The sequence below is a fragment of the Phascolarctos cinereus genome, unplaced genomic scaffold, assembly GCF_003287225.1.
Source record: "Phascolarctos cinereus isolate Bilbo 61053 unplaced genomic scaffold, phaCin_HiC Scaffold_1;HRSCAF=81, whole genome shotgun sequence".
NCBI lineage: Eukaryota > Metazoa > Chordata > Mammalia > Diprotodontia > Phascolarctidae > Phascolarctos > Phascolarctos cinereus.
This window is the reverse complement of record NW_027555514.1, coordinates 183221473-183249226: the sequence shown is the minus strand read 5'-3', so window position 1 is coordinate 183249226 and position 27754 is coordinate 183221473. Positions and strand designations below refer to the sequence as shown.

Sequence of the window (27754 nt, the reverse complement as noted above, 5' to 3'; positions counted from 1 at the left end):
CCCCTCATACTTAAAAAGAACTAATTGTGGTAGAGTATGTCATAATACATAGTACTTTTTAGATAATAAGCAGTTTGTTGCCTAGATTGATTTTTTAAAAAAATATGGTCAAGAACTATACTTGCCTGAGATAATGCAGCATTAAAGGTGGGAAGTATTGGTTGTTTGGTTTTTGTCTAAGCCTATACTTTTATCAGTGGAGGGAACTCTTTCATGCGTGGACTATCAAGAACTCAGTCTAGAGTTTCCTGGGGCACTGATCAGAGTGACTTGCACAAATGTATAAAACGAATAAGCTTTGAAGGCTGATTTTGAACCCAGGTCTTTTATTGGGGGCAGGGTTTGAACCCGGGGTCTTACATCACGCAGTTGAGCTTCTCCAGTCAAGCCTTTCACCTTATTTGAGGAAACTGGAGTCCGCAACCCTTTAAGTGACTTGTCCAAGCTAAGCACAAAGCTAGTAAATGGGGGTTGGGATTTGAACCCAGATCTTTGCAAACTCCTGGCACAGCCCTCATTTCCCAACACCAAGCAGCCAGCCCCAAACCGCTTTTCTAGTGGGCAGGATCATGAAGTCATGCATTCTGCTTAGGGATAAAGATGGAGGGGAGTGGGAGGAAGGTAATTGTGTAGGAGATGCATGTGTATTGTGATGTACGTGGAGATTCGGGGCAGTGGGGAAACGGGGCGGCCGAGCTTTGTGTCTGCGAAGGAGGGACGGAGGGACGGATTGATGGATGGATGGGTGGAAGGGGGATGGGAGTGGTACAGATAGAGAAGCTCTGGGTCTCTGTAGCGCACACACACCCCTTCCCTCTTCGCCTTTCTAGGGAGGAACGGTTTAGGGACGGAGGGAGAGACTCGCTGTCTGAGAACTCTCAAGCTCCCATTCTCTCCCTCCCGGGGCGCGCGCTCCTTCCCTTCTCAGCGGGGGGCGGGAAGGCGGCGCGCGGAAGGCTCGACGCCGGCAGTGCAGACACCGGAAGGAGGGGTCTCGAGAGCGCGGGGACCGTCTTCTCCGCTCTCCCCCCTGCCTGCTCGCCTCCGTTCAGTTTGCTAATTCTCCCGCCGCCTCTGGCCCCTCCAAAAGCCGTCCTCCCCGTACCACACCAACCCCCCCCGTCCCCGTCCCCCGGGAACACACAAATACCCACACGGCGCGCGCCGGGGGGTGGGGCGGGGGGCACGCGCGCGCAAAATCTCAGGGAGTACGCCTCGATCTGGGGAGGCTACGGGGAGGCCTATGCCAGCGTCGCGCGCTCCATGTGTGAGGAAGGCTGCGCGCGCCTCTGTGTGTGTGTATGTGTGTGTACGTGTACGCGCGTGCTTGTGTGTGGGGTGTCAGGGAGGAGGGCGTGAGACAGAAGAACGCGCGGTGTGAAGGGGGGAGGGACCGTGTATGAAAGGGGATCGTGTGAGTGAAAGAACGTGCTAGAGGCAGTGTGTGTGAAAGGGGGAGGGCGGAATTTCTGTTGTCTGAGTGTGTGAGGGACCTCGTGTGAGAGCTAGACCGACTATGTGTGTGAGTGTGTGAGCGGGAGCGCGCGCGCGCGCGCGTCGCCAAAGTGTGCGTGAGAGGGCAGGGAACTCTGGCTGCGGAGCCGCCGTTGCGGGAGGAGGAGGAGAAGGAGGCGGCTCCCCCTGCGTCCAGCATCCCAAGATCCCCCTCCTTCTTCCCTTCAGTTCCCTTCCCTCCTACTTCCCATCCCTTTCCCCTTCCCTTTCCCGGTCCTTTCCCGACATACTGCCTACCCGATCGTCCGCGCCCCTCGAAGTGCGGTGACCCCCCCAGGCCCGGCCCTGGCCCGGCCCCCGCTGGCTGGGAAGGGAGGGAGGAGCTGCCCGAGCCAGGTGGGTGATCCCCGCCACCCCATCCCACCCCCCTACCCCCACCCTGAAAGGTGTGTAAGGGCGAGAGTGAGCGCGAGCAAACAACTGCTCGCCCGGGTGAATGAAAGGGTGGGGGAGAAGATGCTGACCCCCCCCCCCGATGTTCGTGGGCACATGTGATGAGGTTTGATACACCCGTGTCTGATAATGAGGGAGCCTACTGGTAACCTTGAGTGGGAAAGGCTATGGGTCATCATCCTCCCTTCCTGTATTTGTAAGGGGGTGTGGTAACGCGGTGTGTAGGGGGAAATGTGGCTTTATTACTCCCACCCCTAGCCGATGGTGTACCATTCTCAACAAATCCCTTTTATAAAGTGTGGCTGAGGGATTCTGATAACGTGCTGGGCTCCCTGCAGTTATTTCTTCCAGACCCCATGTTTTCCTCCATGTACATGTCTTTTAGAGTGTATTCCTTGTCTAGAGATGAACTAACCCTTGTGTGATTTTGACACACTGTGCCAAAAACACTTAGACCCTCTTCTCCTTCATCTCTCTGTTCCAAACAGAAGTAAATACTCCCTTCTCCAGGTTTTTCCTGTAATTTATCTCACTTTGCCCGTTATAAAACGGATTTGTATGGTATACTCGATATTTTCTTCCATTTGTGTACGTGAATACAAATGAGGTTATTTTTCCTTTGTAAGAGTATCTTTGGGGATATGATACTCTTCCTGCTGTGTTTATAACTTTGATGTGAATTCGTGTGCATTCTCTCTAAATTTCACAAAGTATTCCCACTTTTTGTGGAGTTAGTCTTTTCACAAGATTTTTCTCATTTGGGGGCTTGAATTGCTTTCTTGTGTTTCTGTTAAATTTTTATTGTAAAAACTGACTTAAAGGATACATTTTTATGATTAAAATTCACAGTGTAATGCCATATAAATTGCTTTAGTTTTCTTTTGTCATTACTTAAAAAGGCTTAAAGGCCTTCTGTTGGATTTAAACATGACTTAAGTCATTGACTGGTATTCTGTTTAATCACTCTTGGGCCCTAATTTCCCTATCTAAAAAATAATGAAGTAGCTGGCCCAGACTTTGAGGTACTTTACACCTTGAAATCTAAATCTGGTATCTTGCTTCATCCTTGAACATATTTTTGTAAACCTACAATTAAATAAAAAGGCATAATTTCTATCAGATCTCTAATGGGAGCTACTTCTGCAGTGTATTAAATGGAGAATGACTAGTTTTGAGTTTTGGGGGTCATGTATGTTTGTTTATTCCTTTTACCTTGATTAGTTCAGTGAACAGCTTTCATTGATGGAGTTGTTGGTCTAAGCAGCATGGCTGATGTTTTTATCTTTCTCTGCTTCTCTCATCTTTCTCTTGCCCTTCCCCTCCCCCATCAGGTATTGAACCCTGCTTGTTTTGGGGGGGGGGCAGTTTGATCCTGAGGAAGGGACCAAGAAGCGGAATTGCTTAGTCAGTCACTCACAAATGTTGCACATAGTCTAAGAGCCTCATTTCCCTTTCATCCTTTCCCCCTGCAGGAAGGGAGGAGCTGAGTCTACAACTACTAGGTTGTGGGGTGCCTGACTAGCATCCACCCATTTTAATTTCTAAGTGGACAGTATCATGTTCCTGTTCTGCCTCCTCCCAGATACTTACCTCTGTGGAACTTCAGGGTGTGAGCATGAAGAAGCCATCCCTTTTTTTCTTTTCCATTGCAACCTTTTTCTTTCCAGAGGGGATTTATCAGCCGACTATCTCAATTTTTTACCCCTTAACAATTTGGTTGTAGAAAGAGACACAAGGCCTGGTTATCACTTTTTCCCTAGTCATATGAACACCTAAAGTAAGACACTAAGTTATGGCGTACTCTCAGAAATAATGGCCTTTTAAAATTCTCTTCCTTCCCGTTTTCTCTAGCTTACATCCCTCTGGAACTTGCTTCTGGGTTAAGTCACTAGATTCATTCATCTAAATATTTCCCCTCCCCCCCAGCTGAAAGAAAGACTTGCTTACAAGAAAGGGATGGGGGAGGGGAACAGAATGGAACAAAACAGAGAGTTGTCACACTGTTTGGGAAGCTTCGAGTTGATTGTATCATTTGACCCTAGGGATCAAGCATAAAGATCTAATCTGTGAAAACTGGTAGAGGTAGAACTTCTGAATACACAATGTGAAGTGTGAGAGAAGCATAAAGGAAGGTATGTTATATTCTGTGTTACTTACTGATAACTTCCTGGGAAGCTTTAGTGATGAGAATTTAGAAAGGTACTTTGAATATGACAAGTCATTTTATAAAGGATTTTGGAAGATTGTCAGACCACTAGAAGATAGTTGCTGAAATTTATGGTATTACTCATCTGAAATCATTTGAGGAGATTAATAAGAACAATTGAAGTATTTTGTTTCTTATGGTGAAGAGGAATGCAAAGAACAGGTTTTTATCTATACACACCTTTTACCCAATACATTAAAACAAAGTTTACTTCCTTCTGAAGGAGCTAAAGATTGTAAGATCTTAGATTTAGAGTTGGCAGGGCCTTAAGAGCCCTTTAAAAGTTAAGTGACTTACCTAAGATCATCTCTACAGTAGGTAGCAGAGTTGGAATTTGAACCCAGGTCCTCTGACTCCAAATCCTGGGGTTTTTTTTCTAGTTATCTAAGAAAAATAGAGGAGACAGATTGGTTATGGGTTTTTGAGATTAGAGGCCTATTTTGTAATTATGAATTTTTCTTATTAAGATTGTTAAAGAAAAAGTTGATGTTCAGTGGTTTTTCAGTCATGTCCCAACTCTTTGTGAACCCATTTGGGGTTTTCTTGGCAAAGATACTGGAGTGGTTTCCCATTTTCTTCAGCTCATTTTACAGATGAGGAATTGAGGCAAACGGAGTTAAGTAATTTGCCCAGGGTCACACAGCTAGTAAGTGTTTTGAGGCCAGATTTGAATTCAGGAAGATGAGTCTTCTTAACTCAGGCCTGGTAATCTATCAGTTTTGACACCTAGCTGCCCAAGAAAGAATATAGGACATCACAAATCTATATTGCCCCTCTTTAACCTGATTTATAGGTCATAGGTCTGCTCAGAACCTGTGTGTGTGTGTGTGTGTGTGTGTGTGTGTATAAAATTTTTTTTCCTCACCAAAACTATGGCTGTTTACATCTTTCATTTTCTAGGATTGCCATTTCATTTAGCTTCTTCAGACCTTAAAAGAGAAATTAAAGGACAAAAAAAACTCTCTTAGATGTCACTGATAATTGGCAAAGCCATATGTGGACCTTAAGGGAACATACATTTCTTTTCCTGGTTTCAAAATTTTGGAATAGACTTTAAAAAATTATTAATTATAATTAATGCATTTTCTTTCTTAACTGAGCCAACTACCCTGTAGCTTTTATTCAGCCAGAGTTTGGGTGAGTTGATATCACAGTTGAGTACCATATCCTTATTGACTGTTGTTCGTAATATAAAGATCTATTGAAGTACATGTTTACTTGTTAGGACTGTACTTTTCTCCCAAAAGTATCCCATATTTCACCTAAGCATGTTGACAAAAATAATGTTTTGATCCAAAATTATCATCTTTGCAAAACTGTTGGTATTTTTCTTTTTCTTCCATATTTTTGCCCCTCAATTTCATTCCTGAGGTCTTCCTCCCTAAGTAGTAAATCTATCTTTGAAATGGTTTTTAAGATACTATCTACAGGGCACAGCTCAGGTGCTACTTCTGATTCCCTCAAGTTAAGGAAATTACTTTATATATACTTTGTATTTCCTTAGTTGTATACAGCCTTTTCTGTCCCCACCCCCAACATAAGCTTTTTGAGAGCATGGCCTTTAAATTTTTGTCTTTGTATCTCCAGTGTTTAGCATATTGCCTTTCATGTTATTTTTCATGGGGGTATAGAGTTTAGATCTGATTTTATTGGTATCCAGAAGTACAAGTTAGGAAGCTCCTTTTACCAGTCCAGAATGACACCTCTTCTGTCTTAGAGACAGTCATCTGGGGCACTGAATTAACCAGGATCAGGTAGCTGACTTTTTTAGAGGCTGGACTTGAACCTAAGTCTTTCTAATTATGAAGCTGATTTTTTTACCCACTATGGAACATTACCTTTCTTGTAATTTTTCTGTTAAAGATTCATTGGAATTGTTTAGAAAGAATATAGTACTTCATATTTGTATGATAAATTTTATGTTTATGAATTTTATGTATATTATATTACTGAAAGTCTCCATACTGGCTGTTATTGTAACTAGTATTATCTTTAATATATTGTTTAGCATTTAAAAAAGTATTTTGAACTTAGTAGACTCCTAATAGATGTTTGTGGAGTTGAACTGAAAATGGGAATGTGGGAGTTGCTACACCAGATCAAACTGCATACGTTCTTATTACACTGGTGTTTCACCTTTGGCAGCATTTCAGATTTTGATGCTTTATCGGAAAGCCAGACTGTATTTTGCCAAATTATTCATTTGCCCACAGCAGCCTTGGATTTCTTTCCTTATGCTTCCTGGTCTTTAGTTGTCATCTTATTCCTTTGACATGATTAAATTAGTAGTATTCTATAAAACCCTGGGCATCAACAGAATAGCTATCCAGCTTAAAGGGCAGGGCCATGTATAGTGTAATTTTTATTGAGCACTTCTAGTTTGTTAGCAGTTACAGCTCCAGGAATATGTTCCAAACTTTACCATATAACAGAGAAAGTTTCTTTGCACCAAACATTCATCACTAAGTGGTTGAAAACATCTTAAATTTCAGTCCATATTTAGAGGCAGAAACTTTGCATTAGTTGATTTGTTTTATGCAATCCAGCCTATTTGGGGGATTTGTAGTTACTGAATTCACTAGGAAATATCACCTGTTTATTCCTCAAATGGGAATGCACAAAAATTTTTGGCCATGAATGATGTTTTTGTGTCCTTAAATGATTATAGAAAATTAAGAAATGGTTTATCAAAAGTCTGCTCTGTGAAAGACTACTAGGCTCTGGGAGTGCAGAAATAAAAATGAATAAATGTCTGCACTCAGAAAACTTAGATTTCATTTCCCCCTTGCTTTTGTACTTCAGACTATTTTGAGGGTTAGTTGTCTTACATTTTTTAGTCCTTTCTGTGAGTAGCTTTTGACTTTGAAAATGCTGCTTGACCTCCTATGTAAAAGATCAAGTATTTACTGTTGATTTTCCTAGGCATTAATGGGTTGTGTTGTAAGGGTATGTATTGTAAAAAGCACCTATTAATTATGCAGAAGAGGAGGATTGATGTTAATCAGTATTTCTTCAAGTGTCTTGATATTCTTAAAAATATTTCTAATGTAAAAGAAGTTACAGTAATGATGAAAATATTGTTAAAGAGAAAACATATGTCTTTTTAAAACTTCTACGATCCCTGTTGTAAAAATCTCACTTCTCTACTTGGTAGAACTTGTAAGCCCGGGTGTCAATAGTTTTCTTTGATCTGGCTTTCCCTTGATGTTATCTTTATCTTCCTGTTTTCTACTTTGACCTCCTATTGGGAACCTAGGCCTAGTTCTGTGTCTTAAATTGAGGAACCTTTTAAAAAAAATGTTCTATTGATTCCTTTTGAACATTGGCCCTACTTATTTCACACTTCCTTGAAGACCATGGAGATAAACACGCATGCACACACACCCAGCTTTTGGGAAAGTCTCTTATTGGGCATATCATATATTCCAACACGAATGGACCATAAAGATCTTTTAGGCCAACTCATTCATTTTCCAGACGTGGAATGTTAGGACCCCGAAGGTTAACTGATTTACCCGAGGTTAGTACAAGGAGCTAGCAAGCAGAGCCCATCTTCAAATCTTAGTTGTTTCTTCAAATCTAGAACTCTTTCCATTGCACCCTGCTAGCTGGTGGGGTGCGGGGGTGTTTCTGGCCTAAGAAACTTTATTCTCTGGCTTTCATGGTGCCAGTTACGAAATGAGAAAATATATCAACAGCTATGTTGTTTAGATCGTGGAGATACACACGCCCGTGCGCGCACTCACACCCACACACATACACACAAACTCCTTGAGACAAAGAAAAACAATTAAGTGGTAACGTTCAATACCATGACTGTCTTCTGACAAACTAGTCTATCCTAGTAGTTCCCCACCTCTTTATCAGGATGAAACTGTGAGGTTGTTATTCTTTTGGTTCTGCTTATTTCCTTCTGTATCAGTTCATACAGCTCTTACTATGTTTCTCAGTGTTTTTAATTCCTCAATTTGTTATTTCTTACTTCCCAGTAATGTTCTGTTATATTCACATTATGGTTTTAAAAAATATCCCACATTTGACAGACACTGCCATCAGTTTTTGTTCTTTGCTACCTATTATAGTGGTTCTATGAAGATTTTGGTATGTGTGAAATCTTTTTTCATCTTTGATTTCCTTGGGTTATATTCCCAGTAATGGTATTGACAGGTCAAAGGGTGTGAATAAATTAGTCACTTTTCTTGCATAATTTATATTAATATCAAGAATCATTATTGTAATCACTTCAAAGCTCCACCAACAGCATATCAGTGTCTTTATTCCCACTATCCCACCAACATTTTTCATTTTTCATGAAAGGAGTAAAAACTCATTTGTAATGTGAATTAATCAAACTATTGATACTTTGGAGTATGTTTTCATGTAGTCATTTATAGTTTGCAATTCTTTTAAAAACTGCTTTATATGCTTTGGCCATTCTTGGTATCATATTTGTCTCTCTTGTATATTTTGGATAATAAACATCCATGATGTTTGATGCAAATATTTTATTACCACCCTACTGTTTTTCTAATTCTGTTGTAGTTGACTTAATTTTTAAAAGGTTTTCAAGTTTTATGTAGTGTCAATTGTCTTTATCTTTTATGATCTGTTTTCTTGGAAGTCAAAATAGAAGACATCAGAGCAAGGTTGCACTTGTACTATAAGGTTCTTTTCTGAGGGTTGGTTTGGGTCTACTAGAGAAAAGTATCCCATAAAGAATTTTTTTTAAAAATTGGCAATTTGCCTCCTGTCAGAATACCCAGAGGTTTGAGAGTAGAACTTTATGCCCTCCTTACCAGTAGTCCTCACTCCCCTGTTATCTTCTCACTAACCACTTTTTGATCTTGACCAGAGAACCTATTTCAGAGGTTTAACTTTTTTATCTCCTCAACTTCTGCCTTGGGGGAGTTTCCCTTTTCTTGTCCCTGGTCTTCACTTTCAAAACTATGACCAAAAATTACTGGTGCTACTAGAAGACACTGTTAGTCTTTGCTGGCTTATGCCTCCACTAACAAGCCGTGTAGTTCTCCACACCAAGTGCCCCTCACTGATCACAACTCTCCTATGTTTGTGATTGCTCCATATTAGAATGTAATCTCTTAAGCTCATGGTCTGCCTTTACTTTTGTATTTTATTTCCAGAGTTTGTGTTTGACAGATATTAAGACAAATGCTTTTTCATTGTTCATGCTTTTCACTCAGCAAGCATTTATTAAGTGCCTACTATGTCAGGCACCTTGATAAATGCAGGGGAATATAAAGGAAAGCAAAAGTAGTTCCTGCCTTCAGGGAGCTTACAATTCAGTGTGGAAATATACTCAAAATTATGCGAAAGAAATGAGCCAGCCTCTTAGAGGGCAGAGTACTCTAGCTGTTGGAGGGACCGCATATAGGAGATTGCATCTGAAGGAAGCTAATGATTTTAAGAGGCAGAGGTAAGAAGAGAGTTCATTACAGGCATGGAGAAAGTTCAGAGGCATAGAGGGGGATAGAATTTGTATGAGGAACAGCAAGAAAGCCAGTTTATCTAGGCACAGATTGTATGAAAGGGACCAATGTGAGTTAAGGCTAAATAGAGGAGTTTGTATTTGTACAGAGACAATAAGGAAGACTAGAGTTTATTGAATAGTAGAGTGACAAGATCAGACCTCTGTTTTAGGGATGTAGCTTTGGCAGCTGTGTAGAGTGAATTGAAAAGGTGAGAACCTAAGGCAGAGGAACTGATTAAGAGGCTATTGAAATAATCTGTGTGAGAGGTGATAAAGGCCTGAACAATGGTGGTAACTGTGAGTGGAAGAAAAGGGACAGATGGAAAAGATTTTGTTGAGATAGAATTGACAAGATTTGATCCACTAAATGGCTGTGTAGGTTGAAAATTTAAGAATGACTAAAGCTGTAAGGGTGGTGTTTTCCTTGACCACAATAGGAAACTTGTTCTGTTTTGAAGATGCCTATGAGATGTCTAGCTTGAAATAACCGATAGACTTTTTGGTGATGTGGGACTAGAGCTCAGGAGAAAGACTAGAGTTGGATATATAGATCTGTGAGTCACCTGAATAGAGATGGTAATTGAATCCATGGCAACCAGTGAGGTCACTAAGAGTGTAGAGAGAAGAGGGCTCAGGAACAGACTTCCCAATACATCTACAGTTAGGGGGTGGGATATGGATGATGATCCAGAAAAGGAACAGTGAGACAGATAGGAAGACAGCCAAGAAAGATCAGTATCAAAAACCCAGAGAGGAGAGGGTATTCAAGAGGAAAGGGTAGTCAACAGTGCCAGATACTACAGAGAGGTCATGAAGGATGAGGATTGGAAAAAAAAAAAAGCCCTTGATTTTGGTGATTAATTCTCCTGGTAGCCACAATTGTGAAAGGTACCTGATCTTGCTCTGCTAAACTTTGTGGTGTGAATTTTTATATTAATGTCACATATCCATTTTAAACTTACTGTGGCACATTAAGATAATAGTCTAATCCTTTCCGGTTTTCCCATCTCTGTTTTACAATTGAAAAAAGTCCCAGAAAGAGTAAATGACTTGACTGGGGCATCCACCATTAATTGACAATGCTCAGTTTTCAATTATTTTTGTTTCTTGCTTGTCCAGCCTGTTCAATTGATTTACTTTTCTATTTTTAATCAGTACCAGTAGTTTTGATAACTACTGCTCTGTAATAAAGTTTGAAATCTGGTAATCTTATGAAGTGTCTTAACTTTCTTCCTCATACTCCCTTTCACCCCTGCCCCACAATAATCTCTGCCTTTTGTTCTAACTTTTTGGTATCTGTCTGGTTAGATTTGTTCATTTCTTCCTAAAGAACTCTACCTTCTTTTATGTCTTTCCTAATGTCTTTGATTGTTCTTCTGGACCATTCTAGAGGTTCTTCAAGTTGCTCCTTTTTCATTTCAAGTGGCTTCACAGAATTTATTATACTATCTTAACTCTCCCAGGGATATTCTGATTAATTTTCCTTTGTTGCGAAGTACTTGGCCACTGAGATGGATTTTTTAAAAATGCTTGCGAATTTCTCCTCAGTAAGCTTTTGTTTTAGTCATTCTGTAATTTTTTTTCTGTTATATCATTGGTGAAAACATACTTATTGCCAGTCTCTTTCTCTCAGAATTACCCTTACTCCATTGATGTTGTGCCCTTCTCCCAACTTTTAGAGTCTATTTTGTGTTCTCCCTGGGATTGGATGAGATCTCTTTCCCTCAGAAGTAACATTCCACAGGAGTGGGAGGGTGATTGGGAATATTTCTTCATAGTATTGTGAAATCATTAATTTAGACCTAGAAGGGACCTCAGAGGCATCTAGTTCAACCTCCTCATTTTATAGGTGAGGAAAATGATTTCTTTTGACCTTTCTTTCAGTTCATTTGTTTTTTTATATCAGATTTTACCTTTTTTTTCATAATTTTGATTTTGTTCCATTATTTCTTGCTGCCTCACAGGTACTGATTTCTCTTTAGTATGTGTTAATTTTCAGAGATTTCCTGTTTGGGCTAAGGTTTTTAATACTTTTTCTTCTAATCTACTTTTTCTTTCACTAATTTCCTCCAGAGTTGTTATTTCATTTTTATCTCTTGCTTTATTTTTATTTATTTTTTGGTGAGGCATTCAGGGTTAAGTGACTTTGCCCAGGATCCCACAGCTAGTGAGTTTCTGAGACCAGATTTGAACTCAGGTCAGCCTGACTCCCGGGCCGGTGCTCTCTCCACTGCTCCGTGTAGCTGCCTCTTACTTTATTTCTTAAGTATTCCCGTAGTTTGTAGCAAAACTATTTTTCCTTTTTGTTTCTGCTTACTTTCCTCTTCTAGGCTGAATTTTTGGGTATCACTAGAGCAATAATTTTTTTTATACTGGTTAAGTTCATCCAACTTCAGTTCGTAAATTGGGGCTTTGTGGCTAGGCACTACCTCCTGCTGCTCTTTTTGATTGGATAGTGCCTTTATTCATAAGAATCTGCGTTCCCGTGCTCACCTTCAATTTCTGGAGTTAGTCTTCCTTGGACCTATGAGGTCCAGAGTAGGTTTTTAGGACTCTGTGACATCTCAGGCCAGAGTAGTAGGGACCTTGGAGCCCTGAGTACCTGGACTCTTCTGGTCAAGGATATACTATTCTGTAGATATCCTATACTGGTTGTTGTCATTCCTGATAGCTTTCAGAGGTCCCAATTCTGGGATTCTGACCATCCTGGAATTTTAGGTGAGCCTTCTACTCTTGCTGCCTCCAAATATAGACCCCTACAAGCTTCATATGTCTCTATCCTGACTGTTTTTACTGGAAGGCTACTGGTTTATTTTCTGTCTTCATGTTAGCTATGCTAATGACCTCCCTTTCCTATTGCTCTTGGGCATATGGCTGACTTTTTTTTCTGTGGTTCTGGGTGGAAGAAGTCACATACTATAGTTTTTCATTTCAATATCATTATTTAGTCTAGTGCCAATTTCAGATTTTTTTAAAAAAAGTATGTGAGGGGCAGCTAGGTGGTGCAGTGGATAGAGCCCTGGCCCTGGATTCAGGAGGACCTGAGTTCAAATCCAGTCTTAGACACAACACTTACTAGCTGTGTGACCCTGGGCAAATCACTTAACCCCACTGCCTAACCAAAAAACAAACAAACTAAATAAATATGTGGGATCTGTGCAGTTTACTTCTCTTCAGGCAGCCATATTAGCCAGAATTTCTCATTTTAATTCAATTTAGCAATATTCTTCCTTTGATTTTCTAACTTTGCTTTTACTAGTATTCTTCCTATTTATTTTATTACTACTTCATTTCCTTTGCTAGTTCGTCATGCACCTTTTTTTTGGGGGGGGTAAATATTTATCCCTGTGTCATCCCCATCTTTTACCTTTTCTGTTCTTTCAGAGCTATAGGAGGAAGTTATAACTATGCCAGCTGAGTTCAGTATGGGCTTATGTTATCATGTTATCTATTCTCTATGGGCCGTCATTGTTTCAGCACTTCTACTCTTTTTTGATTGACTGAAACTTCTCTTCTCTTGAGCCTCTGTCATTGCCCCCTCATCCTCATCTGAAGACTTTTCATCTTTCATGACTGAAAAAATTCTGTGTGAGTTCTCTAATTTCATCATATCTTAAAATCCTTTCACATTTTCACCTGATCTCCTTTTCTTTCTCTTATCCCTGATGATTAGGTGTGTCTTATATTTGTCAAAGTTAACCCTCTGTATTTATGCTTTTGATGGGACTCCTAGCCATGAATGAAGAATTAGTAGTTATTCTTAAGAAGACGTTGCCAGCTGCTGTTACTATATTTTCTTATCTTTATGGTGATAGAAAAATTCTTAAATATTTGTATAGCTGTGATCATCAAAACACTATTTGTATGTATAAAGAAACTCCTTTTTGAGTTCTTGATTTGTTTATATGTTTTTTTCTTTCTCTAGGTAAAGCATATTTTAGAGAGAAAATAATTCAGAAGGAGGAAGACCAAAACAAGATGTGTAGCTCTGTTGCTGCCAGATTGTGGTTCTTGACAGATCGTCGAATCAGAGAAGACTATCCCCAACAGGAGATCCTGCGAGCTTTAAAGGCTAAATGTTGTGAGGAGGAACTAGACTTCAGAGCTGTGGTGATGGATGAAGTTGTGTTAACGGTTGAGCAAGGGAATTTGGGTAAGAATATGCCTAACGGAAGGAAGTGATTTGAGTGATTGATTGATTGATTTTAGGCAATTGGGGTTAAGTGACTTGCCCAGGATCACACAGCTAGTGTCAAGTGTTTAGTCTGAGGCTGGATTTGAACTCAGGTACTCCTGAATTCAGGGCCAGTGCTGTCTCTACTTCAAGTGATATGATTTTTGTTTCCTTTGTGGTAGAGTAAGTCTTAAGGATTATTCACCATTTTCAAAAACTAAATGTAACAGGAAGACTTAAAAAAAACTTTCAGGTTTCCTTATGGTTAAGTCTCTTAGACCTTTGAAACAGGTCTCTTTAAAGGAGTCTAATGGAGATGTAAAAATTAGATCTCTATCTGATAATTTCAGAGGAATTCTAACCTAGTATACTAGTTTCTTTTCATTTCTCCTGTGTTTTGCTTTAGTGAATATTCTGCAGGGTGTTTTTGATTGTCTCCTTTTGATAAAATTGTCAAATAGTTCCAGAGCTGAGTAAAATCTGCTTGTGTAGAGATCTTTATCTTGGCATGGCTAGGTGGTGCAGTGGATAGAGCACCGGTCCTGCAGTCAGGAAGACCTAAATTCAAATCTGGCCTCAGACACTTGACAGTTCCTAGATATGTGACCCTGGACAAGTCACTTAACCCTGATTACTTCACCCCCCAAAAAATCTTTATCTTTTAATATTGTCACATTTATTTCCCATGAGTAATCATGAATGCCTTTAGTTGACTTATAAGCATGCTTTGCTAGATCACCCTTATCTTTGCTCTATAAAAGGAGAGGGCATATGGGACAGTTTCACATCCTTATGCTTTACCCCGTAAGTCAGTCCTTACCAGTGGCGTTTGAGTAGACTCTGCTTTACCAAGATGTGACTTCTTTGGCCTTATTACTAACTTGGAGGGTTTCACTTAGATAGGGAGTACTGTGTGGTGACCAAATGGATTTGGAATTTCTGATTGGTTTTCATAAAACCCTTAGTTTAGTGGCCAGGACACAGGATAAGGACTTAGGAGACTTAAGATATTTTCCAGGCCACTTATTTGCTTTATGATTTTAGACTCCCAATGGGAATTTATGATTCAGTTCTCACATGTAAAATAGGAAGAGAAACACTATTGAGAATTAATGATATGCAAATGAACATTTTTGAGAATACTTTTAAAACATAGGTGTTAATTTACTTTTCTTTGTAGACTATTATATTAAATGACTCATTGTCATATAACAACACTGGTATTGTTATTAAAATGGAAAGTTTGATATCATCGAAAGAACTTTGCAATTGCCTTTCACAAGACATATTCAACAGTGGAACAAATGGTTATCATTTCACATTTAGTTGAAAGAGCTCAAGAATGCAAGATCCCTCTGTACTTATTGTATGTTAAATATGAAAAACATTTGATTTGGTAGCAAAGAACAACTTTACTAGCTCTTTTTCAACAAAGTACCTCTTACCTATATATAAATTATCTAAGATTCCTTGAAGAATATAAACAAGCTTTTCTCTAACTTAGAAAAAAATTTTTATTACTTCTCACTGTCTTATGAAGTACTCATGATAGAAAATTATGACCATCTTCATAAGATTTTATAAGCTAGTTCTTTAAATATTTTTATTTTTGTTGATACATTTTAACATTGATTACATCCCAATAAATAGTCTCACTTGTACCTTGTCATTAGAAAGAGTTAAGCAAAAGCATTTTCTCTAACTACTGTGACCAACAGTATATATGTTACTTTCTGCCTTTATATAACTTACCATTTTTTAAACGAAAGGAAGTGTGTTTTAAGCCCAGTCATTTGGAACCAACATTAACAAGTTTGTTTGACCTGAATTCTGTTTTTTAGCATTGTCTTTATTTATACCACTGTAGCCATGTGTTTTGTTGGGGTTTTTTATCAGCTTTTTTTCCTTTCTGCATCATCTCTTATAAGTCTTGCCACATTTTTTGTAATTCTTTGTATTTGTCATCTCTTAGCTTTTTGTTATGTTACAAATAGTGCTGATATCAATATTTTTGTGTATAATAGGAATTTTCAGCCCTTGGGGTATAAACTCAGACGTGGAAGTGTAGGATCAAAGAGTATAAACAGTTTGTTAGCTGTTTTTGAATAATTTTAGGTTGTTTTCCAAAAAGACTGGACAAGTAATTAATGTGTTCATCCTACATTCCCTCCAATATCTATTTCCTTTTTTTTTGGTGAGGCAGTCATGGTTAAGTGACTTGCCCAGGGTCACACAGCTAGTAAATGTCATGTGTCTGTGACTGAATTTGAACTCACATCCTCCTGACTTCAAGACCAGAGCTCTATCCACTGTGCCACCTAGCTGCCCTCCAATATCTATTTCTATCTTTAACAGTTTAGAGCAGTTGAAGAGTAACTTATTCTTTTTAAATTTACATCAATTCCTTCTACAGATTTTAGATGTTTGATACAAAGATTTTTTTCCCTATTCATATTTATCTAGTTTAATTGATTCTATTTGTGTAAAAGCCTTTTAATTGTTTATAATCAAAATTGTCTGTTGTTTTATCTCTTGACTAGTTGTGCATTCTTACCCAACTGTAAATGTAGAAGACAAACTTTTTTCTCCTCTAATTTTTTTTAGTAGTGTGGCCTATTATGTTTAATTCATTTAACAAAATCAGTTTATGTTCTAAAACCAGTGTTGCTCTTGGCTTCCATTGCATCCTTATCTGTCAATATTTTTAAAAATCTATCCCATTTTTGGCATTGACCTATTGTTTAAATAGGTCAGAATGGAGTTGTCTCAAAATTAAGCAATATCTTTTTCTCAGTTTTATTGTGGTTAGGTATGGATTTTAATATTTACTCTAAGTTGATGATCAAACCGTATGTGTACAGCTAATTCAGAAATGGTTCCTGCACAAGTAACCATTTTTTTCTTCTCTGTTAGAATATAGATCATAATGATTTCTTTGTAATCTGTAAGTTGCTGACCTGCTTTCTCTTTTGATCTTCCTATTGTTTCTAGTACTCCAGAGTTTGACAATCCTAGGCCCCCCGCCCCAAACAAGCCTAATTCTCATTCTGCAAAATCGAAATTGAGAAATTTGAAATTGGCTATTTTGTCCCATTCTCCCTCCCTCCCTTCTTCATCGTTACTTTCTCAGGCTAAACATCTCCAGTCTCTTCTATTGACCCTTATGACATAATCTCATCATCCTTCATGATCCTGATTTCTCATCTCTAGATGGCTTCCATTTAATCGACATCCTTGCTAAAATGTGATTCCACTCTCTCCTGTGTACTTGAGCAAACTGCCCCCATGATAATCCCTTCTTTCTATCTTTCCCTATCAAATGATTCCTTCCTGTTGCCTACAAACATGTTCATTTGTCCACTCTCTTTAAGAAACCCTTACTAAACTCTGCCACCCCCCTTAGGCTTTTGTTCCATATCTCTTCTCTTTTTCATAGTGAACATCCAGAAAAGCTTTTATGGTCAAATAAAAACTTCTCTGGTTTTTTATATCCTTTACAACATGGCCCCAATCTACTTTTCCAAGCTTATAATACATTACTCTTATTTTTATACTCTGCAGTTCACATACTGATCTTTTTGTTCTTCTTCACTCCATTTTTCCTCTTTGTGCTTTGCACTGGCTGTTCCCTGTACCTGTAATGCACTTCCTCAGTTGTACCTTTAGAATGAATATATTGGTTCCTTCAAAATAAAGCTCAAGTCACATTTACACGAAAACTTTTGTTGATCCTCACAGCTGCCCTGTCCTCCAGTTCCCTTTTATATTATGTATTTAGGTAGCACGTATTGCCTCCCCTAGTAAAATGTAACCTTCTTAGAGGCAGTGACCATTTTATTCTTTGTCTTCATTTTTCCCTTGCTCCTACTACATAGTGGGTATTTGTTGATTGATTTAATTCAATGGTTCTTCTCATCTTTCTCCTTTTTGTGACATTCTTCTATACTTTATGTTTTTGACACAAGTCAGGATTCTTCTCCCTTTTTGGATCCTTTTTTTCTTTGTTTTTACCCTCACTTCTTCTTTTAAACAAACTCTTCATTTTCCAGATAATCTGGAGAACAGAACACGTTCCTTTATCCTCTTTACCTTCCCTTCTAGGATGGAGACCAGCCTGCCCTTTAAGCATTCATTAGATTTGCTTGGCAGAGTCAGAAATCAAAGTATGGTATATTCTAAGCACTGTTTTCTGTATTTGCTGGATTCAATGTTGTGAGCCTTTTCTTGTTTTCTTCCTAGTATCTCCCTGGGGATAATCACAATGACAAACTGCCTGTGCATTCTTCAGCTCTGGAGTTGTCACTGTCCTCAACACAATACCTTGACAGCCACACATACCTCTTACTAACATTTTATTGTTAGCTTATAAACCCGCCTGATTTTTGTCTTACCAATTTTCTTCTGGAATCTTAATTTGATTTTTTTGAAAAGTGTATTTTTCTTCTCTGGTCTTCAGCTTGAGTCCCTCTCTTCTTCAGTTGGACCCTTTTTTTCCTCTTGAGGTTCCTTTCTAGTAATTTTCTTCCTTCTAGGGATAGCTCTTCCTTCAGCTTTAACCCCATTTCCTCCTTCATCTCTAGTTTTTCTCTTACTTCAATTTTTCCTTAATCTTATCAAATTTCTCCCCACATTTAGTCCTTGGACGACTCCTTCACAGACCTTCTAAGTTTCCTTTACAATTTATTGTTCTCTCTTCTCCTCATGCAACCTTCTCATATAAAAAATTGTAAATAATTTAGTCTTCTGACAAAATGACTCATGTTAATATTGATCAAGGAAAGACTAGATTTATTTTAGGTGTCCCATACTTGGCAGAAGGAAAAAGAAATAATTTAAAAAAGTAAAATTGATGAACAAGATAAAGAAAGAACAGAGAAAGAGGAAAATGAGAAAGAGACTATTACAGAAGATGAGAGTGTCAAGTAGAAGTAGCAGTTCACAACTCTATCAACAATGCATTAATGTGTCTGTTTTCCCGTAGCCCCTTCAGTATTTGCTATCTTCCTTTTTTTGTCACCTTTGCCAATCTCATGGGTATGAGGTAGAGTTTCAGATTTGCTTTAATTTGAAATTTTGAGTGATTTAGAGCACTTTTTCATAATGATTTTTGATAGTTTGGATGTCTTTGAGTATTGCTTCTTCATGTCCTTTGGCCATTTATCATGGCTCTTATTCTTATGAATTATAGATAATTAAGCAAGGCAGCTGATGAGGTTGACAAGAGTATGTGCAAAAGAGTGGGGAACCTAGGAGTAGGCATGACATAGATGATAATTCATCGAATAAGACTGAGAATTAGTGAAGTAGGTAGGAGGAGAGAGCCAAGAGAGAGAGTAGTGTCCCTAAAGCTCAGAGGAAAGATTTTCCAAAAGGAGGTGGTCACTTGTCCATTGCAGCAGATAGGTTACAAAGGATGATGCCAAAAAAAACCCTCATCAGATATGACATTTAAGAGATGATTGGTAATTTTGGAGAGAGCCATTTCAGTTGAGTTATAGTCAGAACCCAGATTACAGAGAATTGGAGAATGAATGAGAGAAAGTGGAGGTAAATTTTTCTAAGAGTTTGGCATAAAAAATTAATTGGAAATTTTGGGGGGGTTTTGCAGAAGCTGCAGATGATATGCGAGGGCCAGCAGATGACACAAAAAAAGTTAAACTCATATGCATAAAATATATGTATAGTACAGTATAATATTAAACTTAGATTTTGCAGCAAAGTACTGTAAATACCCCATAAGAGAAAAAGAAAGAGGGCAACTAGGTGGTGCGGTGGATAGAGCACCAGCCCTGAAGTCAGGAGGACCTAAGTTCAAATCCGGCCTCATACCAAACACTTGAGTTACTGGCTATGTGACCCTGGGCAGGTCACTTAACCCAATTGCTTTTAAAAAGAGAGAGAAAAAGAAAAAATTCAGACCTTTTCTCTGCTATGAGGGGAGGGACAAAATGTTACACATATTTTCCAGATCACAGGGATAGCTTGAGGGGATAATAGAGTCTAGTGAAGATTTTTTTAAGCACAGGAACAAACCAGGTTTAAGATTTGGTAGAGAGAGGGGGTGAGTGAAGTCTGTTGAGGATAGTGCCTATGGGATCAAGGACACATGTAGAGGGGTTGACCTTGATAAGGTAAAGGGCCCATATTTTTTCAGAACCTGGTAGAAAGGTGGGGAGTGAGTGGAAAAATAATTTTGAGATGAAGAGAAGGGGAGAAGAGGGACCGACCTTCTTATGGCCTCATTTTTCTAAGTACTGCATATATTGAGTTGTTTAGTGTGTCCTACTCTTTGTGACCCTATGGACTATATCACCCCAATACCGTGTGTGGAGTTTTCTTGACAAAGATGCTAGAGTGATTTGCCATTTCCTTCTCCAGTGGATTAAGGCAAATAGAGGTTAAGTGACTTCTTGCCCAGGATCATAAGTGTCTGTGGTCAGATTTGAACTCAGGTCTTCTTGACTCCAGGCCCAGTACTTTATCTACTGAGCCACCTAGCTCAGCTCTCCACAGGTAAATAATGCACCAGGCCTGAGTTCAAATTTAGCCTCAGTCACTCACTAGCTGTGTGACCTGGGGCAAATGCAGTTTCAAACACATATTGTGACCCTGTTGCAAATCACTTAATTCTGTTTGCTTCAGTAAAAATGACCTGGAGAAGGAAATGGCAAACTACTCTCTATCTTTGCCAAGACAGCCTCAAATGAGTTCACAAAGAATTGGATACAACTGGATGACAACATCACCTGGTGAATTATACTTTTAAAATTTTTGTATAAATAATTAAAGTACTGTTGGAGATTTATTTTATTGGAGAGGTCAGATTTGTTAGAATCAGTCATTATGTTTTTAAAAGACCCTATTTTTTTCTAATAGCAATATAATAGTGTAATAATGTCTGAATTGACCCCTACTATAATTGTAAACATACTCAGACATCTTCAACAAGCCCAACGAGCTACAAGCTGGCTGTAGAACTTTTAGTTAACCATTTCAGTTAAGAACACCTGTGAAGGACTTAAGTTTGACTTAGAATGATTTAAAGACAAAATGTGATTTAAAAGTTTAAAACATCACAGATAAAGCTCAGATGTTGAATTTTTTCTTTAGTCAGAGAGCTGCAGAATTTGGAAATAATCTGTTTCTCACCATAAAGATAGCTGACTATCTATGCTTATTTATTAATTAGGTAAAAATAAGAAAAATTACAAGGGGATTATACTTAAGAGTAAAAGAGTGTATAATGTAACTAGCCTTTGAGTTATAGTGAAAAAAATTTAATGTTATATCAATGTTTTTCCTAGATAATTATTGTAAATATTATTTCTACCCATCACAACATTCTACACCAATCTACTGATCTTCCCTTTACTCCTCACATTTTAGCTTGTTTTAAAAGAAAAAATGATGCAAGGAACAGTTGCTAGTATAACCATTCTATTAATGATACTGCTAAAGTTCTAGTTAGTATAAATGACAGATTTCCATATAGCTGATTTTTTTGTATGTGTAAATAGCATTGTTTTCTTCTTTGGGAGATGGAAATGTAAAGCTCAGTTTCTTCAATTTTTGATTTTGGGTTAACTCCAAGATCTTGGCTGTAAGATTGCTAACATTGCATAGGAAGAGGAAAGGAACAACTGCTGATAATAGTCCTAGAGTAATAACATTTGTTCTGAGGGTACTATAGAAGCATATTTAAAACCAGAGAAAGACCAGGTCTCTGGGTTGGTCTTTAGAAACTACTATGGTAGAACTGAGTGGAAGAGAATTGGCTAAGTCTTGAGATTCTTGCTATCTGAATGACTTCCTCTGTGTGTGTGTATGTGTGTGTGTGTGTGTGTGTGTGTGTGTGTGTGTGTGTGTGTGTGTGTGTAAATTTTGTGATAGGTTGCTTCTTAGATAAAGAGTATACTAGATGGTTTTGTGATAACTGTCACAAGGTCAGTGACAGCTACATCATCTGAACTCACCATCTGTCAGAGTTCTGGGGAATGTCGATAATCAATTATCTTAGGATCTTGACAGTGTGTATACTTGATGGACTGCTGGGATCCTAGAAGATGTGGATATGAGGTAAATATTTTTTTTCTTTCAATGGCAAAAAGGTTTCTGCTACCGTTGTCTTTTACAATGTTTAAAGCTCTATTTCCCTTCTAACCAGTGTGGTCTACAGGCTCCTGGTGGTCCCCAAGACCCTTTCAGTGGGTCATTGAGGTCAGAACTGTTTCATAATAATACCAAGAAGTTATTTGCTTATTGAAATACTCTTCCCATTTCCATCTAAATATTTGTGTGAAGTTGGATTTTCTTCATATTCTTCAACCAAAAATATTGCAACAGATTGAATGCAGAAGTAGATATGAGAGTCCAGCTGTCTTTTATTAACTCAGACATTAAAGAGATTTGCAAAAATATGTAAACCAATGCCATTCTTCTCACTTTTTATTTTTGGAAATTAGTTTTTTTCATAAATTTCATTTATGTTAACATATAATTATTATTTCAAAATAAGCATTTTAAAAATCTGTTTATAATGTAGCAAATATTGATAGGTATGATAAACATAGGATCTTCATTAATTTTTAAGAATATAAAGAGATAATGAGACAAAAGTTTTAGAACTGCTGTACTGATTGAACGTATTACGGTTGGTAGGCCCCATTGTGTTAGGAGTGGGCTAAACATTTATTAGGCACCTGTAATGTGCTAGGCACTATGCTAAGTGCTACATTGTTATTATCTTACTCTTGTCTTCACAACAACCCTGGGAGGTGGGTCTATTATAATCCTTGTTTTACAAATGAGGAAATTGAGAGAGACTGAAGTTAAGTGACTTGCCCAGGGTCACACAGCTAGTAAGTGTCTGAGGCCATATTTGAATTTAGGAAGATAGTCTTCCTGATTCTAGACCTGGCACTCTATATCCACTGCACCACCTAGCTTCCCCGCTTGGAAAGTACCATTCTCAAAATATTCTGGATTCTAAATAACTGAGGTCCATGGCAGTACCAAGCTGAGCCTGACAGCCGCCTCCCCTTTCCTTACCCCCTGAATCTCTCTGTGTGTCTCTGCCTTGGCGTTTGTGCCTGTACCTTCACTCCTCTGCTTGCTCCTTGTTGCTTAGAATTACATTTCTTAGACTCTTTTTAACTCTTATAATATGCCATTTTTGTGCTTCAAAGACCAATGAGTAGATGTCAGACAGCATCGATATTAATGTTTTTGATGTCATAAAAACATAGAACAAAAGTTACAGGTAAAGGGGCAGGTTGTATGATCCTCAAAAGAAACAATTTTATAGGAGTCTTGATTTTCTCATTTCAAAGTGTTTATAATGAGCAAGTAGAATGCTATTAATTGTAGCTCAAATGCTACCATCTTTTGCAGAAAATAGAGAAATTATATGAAGAATTTCTAAGATTCCTCAAGGCTAATGAAGTCTTGACACTCAGTGACTTCGATGAAAGGCACATGTGGGAAGACATTGGAAACCATGCTGGAAAATATGGTTTGAGGTTAAGAAAGGAAAGGGGCCAAAGGCTTATAGATTCTTCAGAAGCCTCCTTACTGATAACTTTTCTTAGGAAAAAGATTAGAAGATGCTATATCTGGCAAGCAATGAAATACACACCAGAAAATGAAGTTGACACTTTCTTATGAAAAAGGAAATGGCAGACTAGAAGTTGTTTCCAAATCAGCCGTTTTTGTGCAGTCTGATCATTAATTGGTTAGAGCAAAGGTCAAAGCAAGTACCAATTAGAACAAAGCATAAAGACAATGTGTAAGATAATCATGTGTCAGCATAACCTCTTTAAAGCAAGCTCAGAAAAATGGTAATTAGACAAAAATAAAGACAAGGATTCTATTATTTCTTAAAGAAATTTAATCCTAAGAAGCATAGAGAATGTAAGTACCTGTGTTGTCTGATTTTTAAAATGTTTTGTTAATTTTTTAACTTTTATTTTTATCTTGTTTTTTACACCACAGACCTTTTTCTCTTATAATACCTCCCAAGCCCCAAGTCCCATACTGAACTTTCCTCTGTATCAAAAACAATCATTTAAAGAAACATCTGACAAAGTAACCAAATCTGTTGTGCTGATGATATATACAACATTCCATAGCCATGTTCCTCCATCTCTGTATATAAAGGAGAGAAGTGTTTCATCATAAGTTTTATGGGGCCAAGATTGGGCCCATAATCAGTTTCGTTGCCTTTTAGTGTTGTTTTTGTTTACAATATTAAAAGTTGTATGTTGTTGTTGTTCTGCTTATTTAGCCCTATGTCATTTTGTACAAATCTTTGCAGGTTTCTCTGAATTGCTCATATTTGTTGTTTTTTTAAGATACTGATAACTAGGTGCGTTGCTAAGCAATTTACAAATATTACCTCATTTGATACTCAACCCTACAAGCTAGGTACTGTTATTTTCCCCATTTTACAATTAAGGAAACTGAGACAAAGAGGTTAAATGACTTGCCCTTGCTTAAGGGTCACATAGCTGGTAAGTGTCTGAGGCTAGATTTGAATCCAGGTCAAAAGCAGAGAGCCAAACATTTCCCAGAAATGGAAGTGTGGGACCAAGAACAAATCCTTATTTTCCTTCCTTGAGTAAAAAATATTAATAACATCTACTTATGTAATGCTGTGTGCCAGACACTATGCTGAGCACCTTACAAATATTATCTCAGTTGATTCTCACAACTTTGGGAGGTAGGTGCTATTGTTATCCTCATTTTGTAGATGAGGAAACTGAGACAAATAGGGTGTAAGTGACTTGTCCAGGTTCACACAGCTAGTTAAGTGTCTGAGGGCATTTCTGAACTCTTCCACATTCCAGATTCAGCTCTCAGCTTCTGCACTTGCGCCACCTAGCTGCCTCATTGTCTAGTACCAAGACAATGAAAGCGACTAAACCGCATGATTCTGAACACAAGATTAATATAAAACAAGGTATTTTTTTTGTTAGGCAGTTGTGTTTAAGTGACTTGCCCAGGGTCCACGGCTAGTAAGTGTCAAGTGTTTGGTCTGAGGCCAGATTTGAACTCAGGTCTTCCTGAGTTCAGAAGGCTAGTGCTCTATCCACTGTGCCACCTATCTGCCCCAAAACAGGGTATTCTAGTCAACTGAGCTAAAATAATCCTAGTAATATGGAAGGCAAAGACAGAAAAATAAAAGCATTCATGGGGAGTGGACTTGTTGGACACCTCAGAAACAAAAATAAATCTGATTGTAGTGATAATAAAAACTACTCATTCAGGCTCAGGCATCTAGGTTGCACAGTGGACATATGTCCCTGGGAAAGTCACTCAGTTTGCCTCAGTTTCCTCATCTGTAAAATGGAGAGAATAATAGCATCTACCTCCCAGAGTTGTTGTGAGGATCACAACAATAAAATATTTGTAAAGCACTTAACACAGTACCTGGCACATAGTAGGCATTATATACATGGTATCTGTTGTTACTGTTGGTATTATTTCAGAATCTATCTTCCCACAGTTCTAGGTATATTAAGTATTATATTCCATTTTCAAAAGAATTGTCTTTTAAAGGTTGTAAGGTATTCCATGTTTTAATTAATACTTTTCTTATTTTTTGTGATTTGGAGCAATCTTTCTGTATAATTATTGGCCATTTATAATTCTTTTAAAAACTGTTCATCTCCTTTTAACCACTTGTCTGATTCTTGGTCTTACATTTGTGTCTCTATATTTTAGACATCAGGTCTTACATATCTAATGCAGAGATTTTTTCCCTCACCATGCTATAGTACCTCTTAATTCTAGCTGCGTTGATTTTTGTCAAAAGCTTTTCAATTTTATATATGAAGATAGGGTGTTTTTGTCTTTTACAATATTCTTTATTTCTTGCTTGGTTATAAATTTTTACCCTAACCATTTATCTAGAATTTTCTTTCATTATTATCTTTTATATTTTAGTTCATTTAGAGCATAATGTGGCATTATATATATTTTAAGTTGCTGTTCTAAGCCTAATTTCTCCCAAACTGCAAGTTTTTTCACTTATTCTCTGTGGTTTTCTAAATAAACCATCATGTTGTCTATAAATAAGTATAATTTTGTTTTATTTTGCCAGTGTTTATATGTTCAATTCACCTTACCTTGATTAGTAGCATTTTGAGAATTGTGTTAAAACAGTAATGTGGAGAGGTATCCTTTGCTTTACAAACCTCATGCCTCATACAAAATGGGAAAATATCTAATTTTTAAAAACCATTTCAGGTAGTACTAGCCCTTTGTTATATACCAAGGGAAGTTAGATGCCATTGAGTTCAATCCACTCATTTCACAGATAAGAAAATTGAGGCTTAGAAAGATTAAGTGACTTGCCCAGGGCCATACAAGCTGGTTAAAAAACTGAGGCAGGGATTTAGTCTCCAAGTCCAGCATTCCGTCCACTGAGTCGCATAGCTGCCACTTAGCTCCTGAAGTAACAGTGGAAGACTAAGAAAAGAACCCATTCCAACTCCAACCAGTCCTTTTATGTCACAATACTGACCTCCTATGTTTCTGTTTTGAGTTTTGGCTAGTGGCTTAGAAGTGATCCAGTATGACCTTTTCTCTTGCTCACCCTTTGAGAAGAGAATATCATAGTCACCCAAACCTATAATTGGAGAAGGTAGACAACTGTAGGGAAGGAAACCCAGTAGTGAAGGGCCTCTGCCCCTCCATCTACTCATCCCCAATTTATTTTTTTTAATTTTTAATTTATTTATTTTTTAGTTTTCAACATTCACTTCCACAAAATTTTGAGTTCCAAATTTTCTCCCCATCTCGTCCCTCCCCCTACCCTAAGATGGCATGCATTCTGAATACCCCTTCCCCTAATCTGCCCTCCCTTCTGTCTCTTACCCCCTTCTGTTATCCTCTTCCCCTTCTGTTTTCCTGTAGGGTAGGATAGATTTCTGTACCCCATTTCCTGTATTTCTTATTTACCAGTTGCATATGAAAACAATTTTTTTTAACATGTGATTTTAAAACTTTGGGTTTCAAATTTTCTCCCTCCCTCCCCACCTTACCCTCATTGAAAAGGCAAGCAACTTGATACAGGTTATACAGGTTTAGTTATGCAAAACACTTCCATAGTAGTCATGTTGTGAAAAATTAACTCTATTTCCCTTAATCCTATCCTGCCCCCCCCATTTATTCTATTCTCTCTTTTGACCCTGTTCCTCCTCAGAAGTGTTTGCTTCTGATTACCCCCTTTCCCAATCTGCCCTCCTCTCTATCATCCCCCTTCTCTCGTCCCCTTCTCCCCGTTTTCTTGTAGGGTAAGACAGGTATGTTATTCCCTCCTTAAGCCAAATTCTATGAGAATAAGATTCACTCATTCCCTCTCACCTTCCCCAGTTTCCTCTCCACTGTAAGAGCTTTTTCTTTTCTGTTTTTCATGAGATAATTTACCCCGTTCTACCTCTCCCTTTCTCTTTCTCCCAGTATAATCCTGTCTCATTCCTTACTTTTATTCTCCAGATATCACCCCTTCATCTTCAACTCACCCTGTGCCCTTTATTTATCTATATACATATAATTTTTTCCCTCCAACTACCCTAAGACTGACAAAGATCTCATGAGTTACAAATATTATCTTTCTATGTAGGAAACAAATGTTATCTTTCCATGCTCAACCTTAATAAGTCTTATGATTTCTCTTTTCTGTTTACCTCTCCATGTTTCACTTGAGTCTTGTATTTGAAAGTCAGATTTTCTATTCAGCTCTGCTCTTTATATCAAGAATGCTTGAAAGTCCTCTATTTCACTGAAAATCCATTTTTTTCCCCTGAAGGATTATACTCAGTTTTGCTGGATAGGTGATTCTTGATTGTAATCCCATCTCCTTTGCCCTCCGGAATATTATATTCCATGCCCTGTGGTTCCTTTATGTAGAAGCTGCTAAATCTTGTGTTATCCTGATTGTGTTTCCACAGTACTTGAATTGTTTCCTTCTGGCAGC

General features: G+C 38.1%; 1 protein-coding gene across 2 annotated transcripts in view; it reads left to right on the top strand.

Annotated features, from left to right (window-relative positions):
- Nucleotides 1-1188: 1188 nt before the first annotated feature.
- Nucleotides 1189-27754, top strand: part of RIMKLB (ribosomal modification protein rimK like family member B) — a 68871-nt gene continuing 42305 nt past the window's right edge. The window contains exons 1-3 of one of the 2 annotated variants that reach the window (XM_020994288.2): nt 1189-1851; nt 3951-4040; nt 13528-13755. In XM_020994288.2, the coding sequence (XP_020849947.1) occupies nt 13581-13755 (175 nt within the window). In that variant the 5' untranslated portion in view covers nt 1189-1851; nt 3951-4040; nt 13528-13580. The remainder of the gene's footprint in view (nt 1852-3950; nt 4041-13527; nt 13756-27754) is intronic. The other variant, XM_020994291.2, reaches the window with a different exon arrangement.